At 47.6% G+C, this 15,612-nt stretch overlaps 1 protein-coding gene across 3 annotated transcripts in view; it reads right to left on the bottom strand.

Moving 5' to 3' along the window:
• Positions 1–15,612, bottom strand: part of parp10 (poly(ADP-ribose) polymerase family member 10) — a 65,091-nt gene that overhangs the window by 38,867 nt on the left and 10,612 nt on the right. Inside the window, exon 1 of one of the 3 annotated variants that reach the window (XM_080213712.1) lies at positions 8,777–8,870. The exons of 1 other annotated variant lie outside the window; for it this stretch is intronic. Coding sequence is in view for 1 of the 2 variants with exons in the window: in XM_080213702.1 (XP_080069828.1) it covers positions 8,629–8,658 (30 nt within the window). In the remaining variant the exon portion in view is untranslated. Of the gene's footprint in view, positions 1–8,628; positions 8,682–8,776; positions 8,871–15,612 lie in introns of those variants that run through there. One more of the 3 variants, XM_080213702.1, reaches the window with a different exon arrangement.

Raw genomic sequence — 15,612 nt, forward strand, 5'->3', positions numbered from 1 at the left:
ATCCATGAGTCCAACAATCAAACAACCACTGCCACAATCAGCACATCCCAAAGCCTCGGTAAAGAAAAACACAGGCCCCGGTAGGTGGCAAGGAGCCGACAGGCCCGACTGCCTCCAACCCTTCCCGACAAACAGCAAGGACAAAACAGATGTAGGACCAGTGGTTCTAGCCCTGAAGACCAGATACAATACACTTCATCAAACTCAACATCCAGCCTTCAAATTGAGATTGTGAACGACAGCCAGTCCTCAAAGCTGGCCAGGAATTCATCCCCAGCTACGCTCGGGAGGCCAGGTGCACGGATACCCCTTCTCCAGCTCCATTAAGAACAAAGAAAATTACAGCACAGGAACAGGCCCTTCGGCCCTCCAAGCCTGCACTGACCATGCTGCCTGACTGAACTAAAACCCCCCACCCTTCTGGGGACCATATCACTCTACTCCCATCCTATTCATTTATTTGTCAAGACGTCCCTTAGAAGTCACTTCGTATCTGCTTCCACTACCTCTCCCGGCATAGAGCTCCAGGCACCCACCACCCTCTACGTAAAAAACTTGCCTCGTACATCTCCTTTAAACATTGCCCCTCACACCTTAAACCTGTGCCCCCTAGTAATTGACTCTTACACCCTAGGAAAATGTTTCTGACTATCCACTCTGTCCATACCTCTCATAATCGTGTAGACTTCTATCAGGTCGCCCTCAATCTCCGTCATTCCAGTGAGAACAAACCAAGTTTCTCCAACCTCTCTTCATATCTAATGCCGTCCATACCAGGCAACATCCTGGTAAATCTTTTCTGTACCCTCTCCAAAGCCTCTAAATCTCTCTGGTAGTGTGGTGACCAGAATTGAAGACTATATTCCAAGGGCGGCCTAACTACGAGTCTATAAAGCTGCAACATGACTTGCCAATTTTTAAACTCAATACCCACCCCGATGAAGGCAAGCATGCCGTATGCCTTCTTGATTACCTTCTCCACCTGCATTGCCACTTTCAGTGACCTGTGTACCTGTACACCCAGATCCCTCTGCCAATCAATATTCTAAAGGATTCAGCCATTTACTGTATTTCCTACGTGTATTGGACCTTCCAAAATGCATTACCTCACATTTGTCCAGATTAAATCCATCTGCCATCTCTCCCCCTCAAGTCTCCAACCGATCTATATCCTGCCGTATCCTCTGATGGTCCTCGTCGCTATCCGCAAATCCACCAATCTTTGAGTCATCCGCAAACTTACTAATCAATTCAGTTACATTTCCCTCCAAATCATTTATATATATTACAAACAGCAAAGTTCCCAGCACTGATCCCTGAGAAACACCATTTGTCACAGTCCTCCATTCAGAAACACACCCTTCCACTGCTACCCTCTATGACTGAGCCAGTTTTGTATCCACCTTGCCAGCTCACCTCTGTTCCCAAACAACTTCACCTTCTGCACCAGTCTGCCATGAGGGACCTTGTCAAAGGCTTTACTGAAGTCCATGTTGACAACATCCACTGCCCTACCCTCATCCATCATCATCTTCACTTCCTCGAAAAACTCAATCAAGTTCATGAGACATAACCTCCCATTCACAAAACCATGTTGCCTCTCACTATTACATCCATTTATTTCCAAGTGGGAGTAAATCCTGTTTCAAAGAATCCTCTCCAATAATTTCCCTACCACTGATATAAGGCTCACCGGCCTGTAATTACCATCTGCTGGAATCAGACACGATATCAATATACCAAACAGCAGGATTTCCAAGGACCGAGGGTGAATCCCCACTGAGGAAGCTGCCCTCTCCATTGACAGGATTCTCTTCTCCACTTCATCCATTCTCTTTAGCAAATCTCACAGTTCATCAATGTCAGCACCACTATCTGTGCCAGGGAGCCAATACTGTTGTCCACAACTTCACTCAGAATGGCGGCCACTATCTCAACACCAGCAGATCACCGGCTTGCTCACCAAAACCACCGCTGTGAACTGAGCCCCACCCTGGCCATCTCCAACCATAAGAACATAAGATATAGGAGCAGGAGTAGGCCATCTAGCCCTTCGAGCCTGCCCCGCCATTCAATAAGATCATGGCTGATCTGAAGTGAATCAGTTCCACTTTCCTGCCTGCTCCCCATAACCCTTAATTCCCTTATCTATCAGAAATCTATCTACCCGTGACTCAAATATACTTAGCGAGGTAGCCTCCACTACTTCAACAGGCAGAGAATTCCAGAGATTCACTACTCTCTGAGAGAAGAAGTTCCTCCTCAACTCTGTTCTAAACTGACCCCCCCCCGCTTATTTTGAGGCTGTGCCCTCTAGTCCTGCTATCCTTTCTAAGCGGGAAGAATCTCTCTACCTCTACTCTATCTAGCCCCTTCATTATCTTGTAAGTCTCTATAAGATCCCCCCTCATCCTTCTAAACTCCAACGAGTACAGGTCCAATCGACTCAATCTCTCCTGATAACCATCTCAACCAAACAAGGACTTTCTGAACTTAACTCGGTCCCCCATCACCGAACTTTAGCCAGAATCTTCCAGGATCATGTCTCAGATTACACATGTCAGCGTCAGATAATTAAGGCTTCAGCATCAGGGTAAAAACAGATTAAAAGATGGATAGCACAAGAGATTGCAAAAACACAGCTGCTCTCATGCTCGCATCATGTGACCCCCACCCCCTCTTCATAGAATCATAGAATCCCTACAGTGCAAAAAGAGGCCATTCGACCCATTGAGCCTGCACCGATCATAATCCCACCCAGGCCCTATTCCCATAACCCCATATATTTACCCTGCTCATCTCCCTGATACTAGGGGTAATTTAGCATGGCCAATTCACCTGCACATTTCGGACTGTGGGAGGAAACTGGAGCACCCGGAGGAAACACACGCAGACACGGGGAGAACATACAAACTCCGCACAGGCAGTGACCCAAGTCGGGAATCGAACCCGGGTCCCTGGCGCCGTGAGGCAGCAGTGCTAACCACTGTGCCACCCCATTCTTATTGAATAGTTTGTTCTCACTCTCCTGTGCAGCAGTGTGAAAATCACTAGTACCCAGCACACAGCACAAATACTCATCATCATAAAAATTCAATGCATTGACCCTTGCATCTTTTTACACTCCCACTGTCTATAGCTGAAAGACAGAGAGGATTGTACACGTTACAACAATTAATAGCAGTTATCATTGTCGCCAATATTGAAGCAAGCTTTATAGTTCCAGATTTATTAACTGAATTTAAATTCCACCTTGCTACCATAGCAAGATTTGAACCCAGAGCTTTTGTTTATTTGTATTAATTTCATGAGATGTGGTTTGGCCAGCATTTATTGCCCATTCCAAATTGCCCTTAAGAAGATGATGGTGAGCTGTCTTCTTGAATCGCTGTAGTCCCCGTGATGTAGGTACACCCACTGTGCTGTTAGGGAGGGAATTCCAGGATTTTGACCCTGCGACAGCGAAGGAACAGCAATATATTTCCAAGTCAGGATGATGAGTGGCTTGGAGGGGAATCTCCAGATGGTGGCATTCCCAGATATTGGCTGCTCTTGTCTTTCTAAATGGTAGTGGTTGTGGAGTTGGAAGGGGCTGCCTAAGGAACCTTACTGAGTTCCTGCTGTGCATTCTATTGATGATATATACTGCTGCCACTGTTTATCGACAGTGGAGGGACAGAATGTTTCCGGATGTGGTGCCAATCAGTGGGATGTTTTGTCCTGGATGGTGTTGAGCTTCCTGAGTGTTGTTGGAGCTGCACCCATCCAGGCAAGTGGGGAGTATTCCATCACACTCCTGACTTGTAGATGGTGGACAGACTTCAGGGAGTCGGTGGGGGGGGGAGTCACTCACTGCACGATTCCCAGCTCTGACCTGCTCTTGTAACCACTGTGTTTATGTGGCCAGTGCAGTCCAGTTTCTGGTCCATAGTAACCCCCAGAATGTCGGTACTGGGGGGGGTTCAGTGCCATTGAGTGTCAAGGAAACTCTGGATTGTTAGCACAGCGACATTATCACTACACCACCCTCTGCCCAAAATTTGTGAAAAGTTCAAACTAAGAGGGGTGAGGTTCATTCCAGCTCAAGAATAGCCTCAGGTCTCAGTGATATGGAACAGAGAGAGGAGAGGGCGGGGGCCGCAGACACATACATCTAACACCCTTTCTGTCTGGATTGAGAGGAGGGAGGTAAGGCCTCTCTCTTTACACAACCCAGGGTCCAAATATTTCCCCTAAAGTGCACCTTGTGAAAAATCAGGACTGATAGCACCTGTAAAAAGAGGATCCACCAGCACCCTCTCACAGCCATCCAGGGATAGGCAGTATATACCCACAGATTGAGAATTGATTAAAATAAACATGTGTATTTAATTTAGTTTAATACTAAACATTAGTATTAATGTTCACAATAACTCACATTAATGTGAGGCTCACATTAACACTGCAATGAAGTTACTGTGAAAATCCTCTACTCCGGTCCTGGTTCAGATAAACTGAAGGAGAATTTAGCATGGCCAATGCACCTAACCAACACGGCCTTCAGACTGTGGGAAGAAACCGGAGCACCCGGAGGAAACCCCCGCAGACGTGGGGAGAATGTGCAGACTCTGCACAGACAGTAACCCAAGCTGGAATCAAACCCAGGTCCCTAGCGCTGTGAGGCAGCAGTGCTAACCACTGTGCAGCAATCACAAGTCCCACCTATACATCTGGCCATTATCTCTGGCCAAAATTACTGAGCAGCCTGCTCCAAAACTAGGACTGGCCATTCTAAACTACCCCAAGGCTCACTGTCACTGAAATGGAACCAAACAATCTATTTAAACCACTGACCAGAAAAAAGGAGCAAATTAATACAGGATTCGCCCACTACATCCCCCTCTCCCTCTCCCCCACCCCCCACTCACCCCCGCAACCCTGCTGCTCGGATATCTGGGAGGGGGTTTGCTGTGCTTTGCAAAGCTGGCAACTTTTTGTCGATTAAAAAGACACAGAGTGCAGAGTGGAAGCCTGACGCTGCGACACAAGCTCACTGACAAACCAGAGAACCCTTACACAGAGAAAAACCATTTGTGGTTTAAAATGTGTAGTTGTTTGGCTCACAAGTGATCTTTTGAGTCAGGAATCAAGAAATACAGCTCAGCAACCTTCCCCAGTACGTAGGCCCAGAGCCATTCACCAATGCACACCTCAGGACTGCACACTGTCAACTTTATGGGTCAAGAATTAAAAGGCAAAGCAAAGACAAGAATATAAAACATCTGACTGGGAAGAGAGAGAGAAAGCAGTTACGTCTCCACCTAGTTTCAGGAACACTATAAAACACATTTATTATTTATCAGACATGAAATAATATTTCATAGGGGATTTTTCACAGTAACTTCATTGCAATATTAATGTAAGCCTACTTATGACTAATAAATAAACTTTAATATTTTTACAAAATGGCTAGGGTGGTTGTTTGGGATAGACAACACTATGGAATTTAAACAAATACTAACTTGGGAACATTCATAAAAAAATGCAATTAATACTCTTTGTCCCAAGGCTTGTGGTTTTACAAGTACAGTTGCTGCACTTACTTCCAGCTTCTACTTTTCCATATCAAATTAACCAGGTCACACTACAATCTGGCAGTGGATAAATAACAATGTAATTGAGTTTGGTCCACATCTACTCTTGCTCCCAAGTCCAGCTGCCAGTTCCAGTCTGGCACTGGCAGCTCTGAGGGCCGTACCCACATCCCGGTCACAATATATCACACTAAACAGGACTGGGTGGGGAGCAAGCAATGGGAGGCAAAGCAGCTGGAGACACCTGCCCATTTCCTGTACACAACTGGGGCAAATTTGGCCTTTATCAGGCACAGTGGTTAGAACTGCTCTCTCACAGCACCAGGGACCTGGGTTCAATTCCTGCCTCGGATCACTGTCTGTGTGGAGTTTGCACATTCTCCCCGTGTCCTTGTGGGTTTTCTCCGGGTGCTCCAGTTTCCTCCCACAGTCCAAAGATGTGCAGGTTAGGTTGATAGGCCATGCTAAATTATCTCTTGATGTCAGGGGAAGTTGGAGGATAAATATATGGAGTTACAGGGATAGGACAGAGTCTGGGTGGGATTGTTATCGGTGCCATGGGCCAAATGACCAACTTCTACATCACAGACTCAATGATTCTACCTTCCCCGGGACCCCTTTCAATACTGCAAGGCTCCTTAATGCTGATCTCTTCTCAGTAAGGCACCAAGCCTCCCTATTCAATCTCCCCTCCCCTCGATGTCAATCAATGAATTTTATGCCCAGCGACAACTGGCATTTTTATAGTGCTTTTAAAATAGTTAAACATCGCAAGAGACTTCACCAGGGAATACTAGGGCGAGTTTCACTGAGCATCTTAGAGAGGGTGGGAAGGTTTCAGAATGTATTCCTAATCTGGCAGTTATCTGGGCAGCTGAAGGCATGGTCACCAGTGGAGCGCTTAGGGATTGGGGTTGTCCAAGAGGCCAGAATTGATTTACTTATTTATTCATTATATATGGGTTTCACTGACACGCTAGCTTTTATTGCCCATCCCTAGCTGTCAACCACATTGCTCTGGGTCTAGAGGGACAGCATGGTGACACAGTCCCGAAGTTCCATTCCTGGCTTGGGTCACTGTCTGTGCAGAGTTTGCACATTCTCCCCGTGTCTGCTTGGGTTTCCTCCGGGTGCTCTGGTTTCCTCCCACACCCCAAAGATGTGCGGGTGAGGTTGATTGGCCAAGCTATATTGACTCTAATTTGCGGGGGGGGGGGGGGTTAGCAGGGTTACAGGGATAGGGTGGGATTGTGGTCGGTGCAAGCTCGATGGGCTGAATGGCCTCCTCCTGGACTGTAGGGATTCTACGATGTCACATGTATTCATTGGCCAGACTGGGTAAGGACGGCAGATTTCCTTCCCTAAGGGGCATTAGTGAATCTGATGGGTTTTTCCGACAACGGTTTCATGGTCATCAGTAGATTCTTAATTCCAGGAATGTTAGAATCCGTCATCAAGGAGGAAATAGCGAGGCATCTTGAGGGGAATTGCTTGATAGAGCAGACGCAGCACGGTTTCGTTAAGGGGAAGTCGTGTCTGACAAATTTACTGGAGTTCTATGAGGATGTGTCTAGGGTGGTGGATAGAGGAGAGCCGGTGGATGTGGTCTTTCTTGATTTTCAGAAGGTGTTCAACAAGGTACCTCACAAGAGGTTATTGCAGAAGGTCAGGGGACATGGAGTTGGGGGTAGGGTGTTAGCGTGGATAGATGATTGGTTGTCAAATAGGAGGCAGAGAGTGGGGGTCAATGGGTGCTATTCAGATTGGCAGTTGGTGACTAGTGGAGTGCCCCAGGGGTCGGTGCTGGGGCCTCAGCTATTTACCATTTATATAGATGATCTGGAGGAGGGAACCGAGTGTATGGTGTCGAAATTTGCTGATGACACCAAGATTGGTGGAACGGCAAATTGCGCGGAGGGTGTGGAGAGTCTACAGAAGGATCTAGATAGGCTGGGCGAATGGGCCAGGAACTGGCAAATGGAATTTAATGTTGGCAAGTGCGAGGTGGTCCACTTTGGTAGGAATAATGGTAGGAAGGATTATTACTTACATGGAGAAAAACTGCAGCAGGCGACGGTGCAGAGGGACCTCGGGGTCCTTGTGCATGAGTCGCAAAAACCCAGCTTGCAGGTGCAGCAGGTGGTCAGGAAGGCGAATGGGATGCTGGCCTTCATAGCGAGGGGGATTGAATATAAAAGTAGGGAGGTCTTGCTGCGGCTGTATAGGGCATTGGTGAGGCCGCAGCTGGAGTACTGTGTGCAGTTTTGGTCGCCGTACTTACGCAAGGATATTTTGGCCTTGGAGGGAGTGCAGAGGAGGTTTACTAGGCTGATGCCGGAGTTGAGGGGGTTGAGCTATGAGGAGAGGCTGAATAAACTAGGCTTGTACTCGTTAGAGTTTAGAAGAATGAGGGGAGATCTCATTGAGACGTATAAGATGATGAATGGGATGGATAGGATAGAGGTGGAGAGACTCTTCCCGCTCAGAAAGGACAGTAGGACTAGGGGGCACAGCCTCAAGATAAAGGGGGTGCGGTTTAGAACGGAGTTGAGGAAGAACTTCTTCACTCAAAGGGTGGTGAATCTCTGGAATTCTCTGCCCGTTGAAGTGGTGGAGGCTGCCTCGCTAAATATTTTTAAGACGCGGGTTGATGGGTTTTCGATAAGCGAGGGGATTAAGGGTTATGGGGAGAGGGCGGGACTGTGGAACTGAGCCACGACAGATCAGCCATGATCTTATTGAATGGCGGGGCAGGCTTGAAGGGCTAGATGGCCTACTCCTGATCCTATTTCTTATGTTCTTAATTGAATTCAAATTCCACCATCTGCCGAGGTGGGATTCGAACCCGGATGCCCCAGAACATTAGTTAAGTCTCTGGATTAATAGGCTGGTGATAATGCCACTAGGCCCTTGCCTCCCCAGTAGAAGTGCAAAGACTTCAGTGGGTTTGGGAAGGATGGGGGAGGTTGGAAGGAGAAGGCAGACCCTTCGCTGGGAGTGGCTCACCAGGTAGTGAATGAATCCCCCCGCCTGATTCCCAGAACGATGATAATACCTGGAATGGGGCTCGGGAGGAGCGAGCCATGGAGTCAGGAACAGGCACAGAGCTGGCTGTACCAGGAAGTACACTGGGTTCAGTGGGTCCACGGAACACAAGCAGCAGAAAGAACGCGGGCGCAGCCTCTAGCCCTGTACATACATACCCTGTTCCAGAGCAGGGGATTCTGCTGGAGGGATCTGATCTCCTCGGAGCTCAGTAGAAGTAGGTTCCTGGTCCCCCCCTCACACACACACAGACACACAGCGGCTGAAACTCACAGCGAGAGCAGAAACGAAACAGAAAGTAAAAGCAGAAATATCCGGGCTTTCCAGTGTCTGCTGTGTGTGTGTGTGTGTGTGTGTGCGAGCAAGTAAAACCCCCAGTTATCCAGACACCTCCTGTCGGAACTCAAATATCTATATCAGAAATATCTACACCCATTTCACAAATCCATCTCCCCACCTGCTTTCCTGTTACTTTCCCGAGGGATACACACAATTTATTTCCCTCCCGGATTTCAGGGCTAACTTTATTTTTATTGTTTTGGGGGACCCTCGCCCCTTTGTTTGTGAAGTGACCACAAAGTAGTGGTTGGGGGTTGGTGGAGGGGGCGGGGGGGGGGGGTGGGGGGAGATATATACTCACAGGCTTAGAGATCCAGGGGATTTGCAACTCTAAACATGTACCCTGTGTGGAGTTTGCACATTCTCCTCGTGTCTGCTTGGGTTTCCTCCGGGTGCTCCGGTTTCCTTCCACAGTCCAAAGATGTGCGGGTTAGGTTGATGTGCTAAGAAATTGCCCTTTAGTGTCCAGGGATGTGTAGGTTAGAGGGATTAGTGGGTATAATATGTAGGGATATGGGGGTAGGGCCTGGGTGGGGTTGTGTTCAGTGCAGATTCGATGGGCTGAAGGGCCTCTTTCTGCACTGTAGGGTTCTATGACTCCACCCAGCCTCCCAGGGAAATGTATCCAGGCTGAGGGACACGCCCTCAAACAAATAAAAGCCTGCCCACAGAGGCTGCCCATCAACGATCCAGATTGCTGCGTGTGGCAGGGCAACACAGCAGAGCTGGCTGACCCTTACTAACTCTGCTGTGTTGCCCTTAAAAGGGACAATCAGCACACTGGGCCTGATCTTAATGCCCACTCACGCCACGGTCCCCGCTGCAGTGCTGGCTGAGGATTTGGCGATACACCAAATCTCCGGTCGGTGCAGCGGGGTGGGGGGCAGGTCTCGCTGGTGGTAACGGTTGGAAAATTCCAGCCTGTGCGTTCGCTGGTTCTGCGCACACACTGCCTGAGAAATGTGCAAATTCCGGTGTGTACTCCATCCTCACAGTGCCAAGAATATGTACAAAACAATGTACACACACCACATACACGAGAGAGTCACTAGGGGATTTTCATTGCAGTGTTCATGTCAGCCTACTTGTGGGACTAATAAATAAAGGGTTGGAAGGAATAAAAGGGTTTAAAGAATCTTCCAGAGCTTATTGGGTCTAAGCCTGTGAAGAAGACACAGATAAGTTACGGTGCAGAAAAAGGCCATTCAGCCCAATGAACCTGTGCTATCTAAAAAAGAGAGAAAAAGAAACTAGTCGCTCTTCTTAATCCCATTCCCCAGCACCTGGTCTCGCAGTTCCAGCTCTTCAGATGTAGATTCAGGTACTTTTTTATGAGTAAAAGATTTCAATCTCCAACTCAGGCAGTGGATTCCAGACACCCACCATCCCCTGGGTGTCACAGTTTCTCTGCCCACTCTTCTTCTTCGGCTGTCCCTCGGAGTTGAGAATGATTTGCTTCCACACTGAAAAGCAGTTCTCAGGAGACTGAGGAGCCCAATGTGTGACTTACACACTGTGTCACGGGAGTGGCAGAGGGTGGTCAGAGGAGCGGGCGGGTGGGGTGCCGGGGTTGCCACTCGCTCCTTTCACTGTTGACATCTGCTCTCAGCGATCAAACCCAAGGTGCTCAGCTCCTTCCCGGATGCTTGTCCTCCATTCGGTAGGTCTTGGGCCAGGGATTCTCAGGTATAGGGCATTGGTGAGGCCGCAGCTGGAGTACTGTGTGCAGTTTTGGGCGCCGTACTTACGCAAGGATATTTTGGCCTTGGAGGGAGTGCAGAGGAGGTTTACTAGGCTGATACCAGAGTTGAGGGGGTTGAGCTATGAGGAGAAGCTGAATAAACTAGGCTTGTACTCGTTAGAGTTTAGAAGAATGAGGGGAGATCTCATTGAGACGTATAAGATGATGAATGGGATGGATAGGATAGAGGTGGAGAGACTCTTCCCGCTCAAAAAAGACAGTAGGACTAGGGGGCACAGCCTCAAGATAAAGGGGGGGCGGTTTAGAACGGAGTTGAGGAGGAACTTCTTCACTCAAAGGGTGGTGAATCTCTGGAATTCTCTGCCCGTTGAAGTGGTGGAGGCTGCCTCGCTAAATATTTTTAAGAAGCGGGTTGATGGGTTTTTGGTCAGAGAGGGGATTAAGGATTATGGGGAGAGGGCGCGAATGTGGAACTGAGCCACGACAGATCAGCCATGATCTTATTGAATGGCGGGGCAGGCTCAAAGGGCTAGATGGCCTACTCCTGCTCCTATTTCTTATGTTCTTATGTTCTTGTTGGTGGGGATGTTGCACTTTTTCGAGGAGGCTTTGAGGGTGTCCTTGAGGCATTTCCTCTGTCCTCCTGGGGCCTGCTTGCCACGTCAAAGCTCCAATTAGAGTTATTGTTTCAGGAGATCCGTATCAGGCATGTGGACAACGTGGCCTGCCCAGCCCGAGCTGATCAAGAAGGTCAATGTCCCCTCCAATCCTTCCGGCAATCACCTTAAATCCAAGCCCACAGTCAGTATTGCTCGAGTGATGAAAACCAACCATGCACATGGGGCCAGAACTGGAGGAGCGCAGAGACCTCAGAGGGATTTGGGCTGAAGGAGGTCAGAGAACAAAGAACAACACAGCACAGGAAACAGGCCCTTCGGCCCAACGAGCCCGCGCCGCCATCTTAACAATGTGTTTTTCCTCCTCCACCCTTGACCCATGTCTATGCTTATGGTAACCCCATTGGAAACCAGATTAAGGGGAGAATAATTTAGGGACAATTTGTTACACCAATCAGCCTAACAGCACATCTTTGGGGTGTGGGAGGAAACCGGAGCGCCCGGAGGAAACCCATGCAACCACAGGGAGAATGCGCAAACTCTCACAGACACTGGCCCAAATCCATGTATCTGCACAGCTAGCAGTGATAGTCACTGAGCTGTTGTGGTGCCCAACTGCTGGTCCAGTTTTAAGCACACACAAACAACGCGAAGTATTAGGCTACTCTCGAAACATCCAAGAGCAGCCCACGCACGACCCACCGTGTGCATGCCACTCGTTAGACAACAAGAGATTTGAACACAAACATGAGTTTTAAAAATCACCCATTTATAGACAGGGAGCCAATGTGGGTCACAAGGATCGGAATAACGTTACCAAGGGGTGGTGTGTAGATACGAAATAAGACAGCTGTGAATAGATCACTCGATCACGCCTGATTGACAAATGGGTTCACTCCACCAACTTACTCATATGAGCCAGGAGCCAATTAATTTGATCTAAAACATTTAACCCATTTCACGCAAATCTACAGATGTATCCAATTTGCTTGAACAAAAATGGTGCAATAAACGAGGTTATGCTGAACTTATACAAGACACCAGTAAGACCTCAGCTGGAATACTGTATACAGTTCTTGGCACCGCACTATAGGAAGGGTGTAAACACATTGGAGAGAGTGCAGGAGAGGTTAACAAGAATGATTCCAGGGATGAGAAACTTCAGCGATGAGGACAGATTAGAGGGTTTCTCCTTGGAGGGAAGAAGGCTAGAGGAGATTTGATCGAAATGTTCAAGATCTCTGAGGGGGTTGGACAGAGTAGATAACTGTTTCCACTCGTAATAGGATCGGGAATGAGAAGGTACATATTTAAAGAGATTTGCAAAAGGAGCAATTGTGATGTGAGAAAAATCTTTTTCACACAGTATGGTGATTGCTTGTCCCTTTAAGGGCAACACAGTAGAGTAAAAGTCACATGGCCTATGTTGTCCTTAAAGAGACAATCACCGCAGTCAGCGAGCGTTTCTGGAATGCACTGGAAGTGCGGTAGAGGCAGGTTGAATTGTGGCTTTAGATGATTTCTTAAATAGAAACAATGTGCAGGAGTATGGAAAAAAAGTAGAGGAATGGCATTAAGCCATGATGTTCATTTGGAGAGCCAGTGCAGTAGCAATGGGCCAAATGGCTTCCTTCTTCACCGTAACAGTCCTGTGATTCCTGTGCAATATCATTTGTAAGAAGGACTCATTCAGAAATATTCCAAATGCAAACATATCTTGCAGCACGGTGGCACAGTGGTTAGCACTGCTGCCTCACAGCACCAGGGACCGGGTTCGATTCCTGGCTTGGGTCACTGTCTGTGCGGAGATTGCACATTCTCCCCATGTTTGCATGGGTTTCTTCCCAGTGCTCTGGTTTCCTCCCACAGTCCAAAAAGATGCTAAATTCTTCGTCAGTGTACCCGAACAGGTGCCAGAGTGTAGCAACTAGAGGATTTTCACAGTAACTTCATTGCAGTGTGAATGTAATCCTACTTGTGACTAATAAATAAATAAACTTTTTTCAATAAAAATAATATAGCAGGACATAAGTAGGCTGGAAAATTGGGTGGAGAAATGGCATATGGAATTTAATCCAGACAAATGTGAGGTGATGCATTTTGGGAGATCTAATTCAGGTGGAACTATAAAATAAATGGCAGAACCATCAAGAACATAGACACACAGAGAGATCTGGGAGTACTGGTCCACAGATCCTTAAAAATGTTAGCACAGGTGGAAAAGGTGATGAAGAAAGCATCTGGCATGCTTGCCTTAATCAGATGGGGCATCGAGTATAAAAGTTGGCAATATATGTTACAGTTATGTAAAAAGTTGATTAGGCCTCATGTGAAATATTGTGTCCAATTCTGGTCACCATGCTACGAACAACGTGGATGGGACAGTGGCACTGTGGTTAGCAATGTTGCCTCAGAGTGCCAGGGACCTGGGTTCAATTCTGGCCTTGGGTCACTGTCTGTGCGAACTTTGCACGTTCTCCCGTGTCTGCGCGGGTTTTCTCTGGGTGCTCTGATTTCCTTCCACACTCCAAAAATGTGCAGGTTAGGTGGATTGACCATGCTAAATTGTTCCTTCGTGTCCAAAGATATGTAGATTAGAGGGATTAGTCATGGTGCTTTTGTGGGGTTATGGGGTAGGATCAGAGAGTTGGTGCAGACTTGATGGGCTGAATGGCCTCCTTCTGTACTGTAAGAATTCTATGACTCAATGATTAAGGGAAGGATGAGAGAGAGAGGTACGAAGGGGGAAAGGAGGGTAGAAGGAAGGAAAGAAAGAAGGGTTGTAAAATTTGTTCAGGAGTCATGGATCTTGATCATATATCATTTTAAACAGACGGACTAGTGCGGCAGACAGAGCGTAACCTGCAGATGTGGGGATTTTAGATTTCCAGAAGGCGTTTGATAAGGTGCCTCACAAAAGGTTGCTGCAGAAGGTTAGGGGGCACGGAGTTGGGGGTAAGGTGTTAGCGTGGATAGAGGATTGGTTGTCTCATAGGAAGCAGAGAGTTGGAATCAATGGATGTTTTTCTAGTTGGCAGTTGGTGACTAGTGGAGTGCTGCAGGGATTGGTGCTGGGACCTCAACTGTTTACCATAAACATAGACGATCCGGAGGAGGGGGCTGAGTGTAGGGTAACAAAATTTGCTGGTGACACAAAGATGAGTGGAAAAGTGAATTGTGTGGAGGGTGTGGAAAGTCTGCAGAGAGATCTGGGTAGGCTGAGTGAGTGGGCGAGGACCTGGCAGATGGAATATAATGTTAGCAAGTGTGAGGTTATCCACTTTGGAAGAAATAATAGTAGGAGGGATTATTATTTAAAGGGCGAAAAACTGCAGCATGATACAGTGCAGAGAGACCTGGGGGTCCTTGTGCATGAATCGCAAAAACCCAGTCTGCAGGTACAGCAGGTGATCAAGAAGGCGAATAGAATGTTGGCCTTTATAGGGAGAGGGATTGAATATAAAAGCAGGGAGGTCTTGCTGCAACTGTACAGGGCACTGGTGAGGCTGCAGCTGGAGTACTGTGTGCAGTTTTGGTCCCTTTATTCGCAAAAGGATATATTGGCTTGGAGGGAGTGCAGAGGAGGTTCACTAGGCTGATGCCAGAGATGAGGGGGTTAACTTATGAGGAGAGATTAAATAGACTGGGCCTGTACTCGTTGGAGTTTAGAAGGCTGAGGGGGGAATCTTATAGAGACTTACAAGATAATGAAGGGGCTAGATAGGGTAGAGGTAGAGAGATTCTCTCTGCTTAGAAAGGAAACCAGAACTAGAGGGCACAGCCTCAAAATAAGGGGGGGGGGGGTGCAGTTTAGAACAGAGTTGAGGAGGAACTTCTTCTCTCAGAGGGTGGTGAATCTCTGGAATTTACTGCCCATTGAAGTGGTGGAGGCTACCTCGCTAAATATATTTAAGTCACGGGTAGGTAGATTTCTGATAGATAAGGGACTTAAGGGCTATGGGGAGCAGGAGGGAAAGTGGAACTGATCCACTTCAGATCAGCCATGATCTTATTGAATGGCGGGGCAGGCTCGAAGGGCTAGATGGCCTGCTCCTGCTCCTATTCCTTATGTTCTTAAAGCAGTTTATTAAGAAACAACAGTTTGGACACAAGACATAAATCGACGGAGGAGACATATAACCTGTAACAAATGGTGAAAGCCTGTCCAGGCTGGGACAGAGTGACTGGCATGCATTATCCCCTTTCTTCCTTCTCTTTTTCCTCTTCTCTTTTCAGTGCCTCATGTCTTCAAAGAACAAAGAAAATTACAGCACAGGAACAGGCCCTTCAGCCCTCCAAGCCTGAACTGACCATGCTGCCCAACTGAACTAAAATC

The sequence above is a fragment of the Carcharhinus amblyrhynchos genome, chromosome 2, assembly GCF_965287045.1.
Source record: "Carcharhinus amblyrhynchos chromosome 2, sCarAmb.v2.hapA, whole genome shotgun sequence".
NCBI classification, from domain to species: Eukaryota; Metazoa; Chordata; class Chondrichthyes; order Carcharhiniformes; family Carcharhinidae; genus Carcharhinus; species Carcharhinus amblyrhynchos.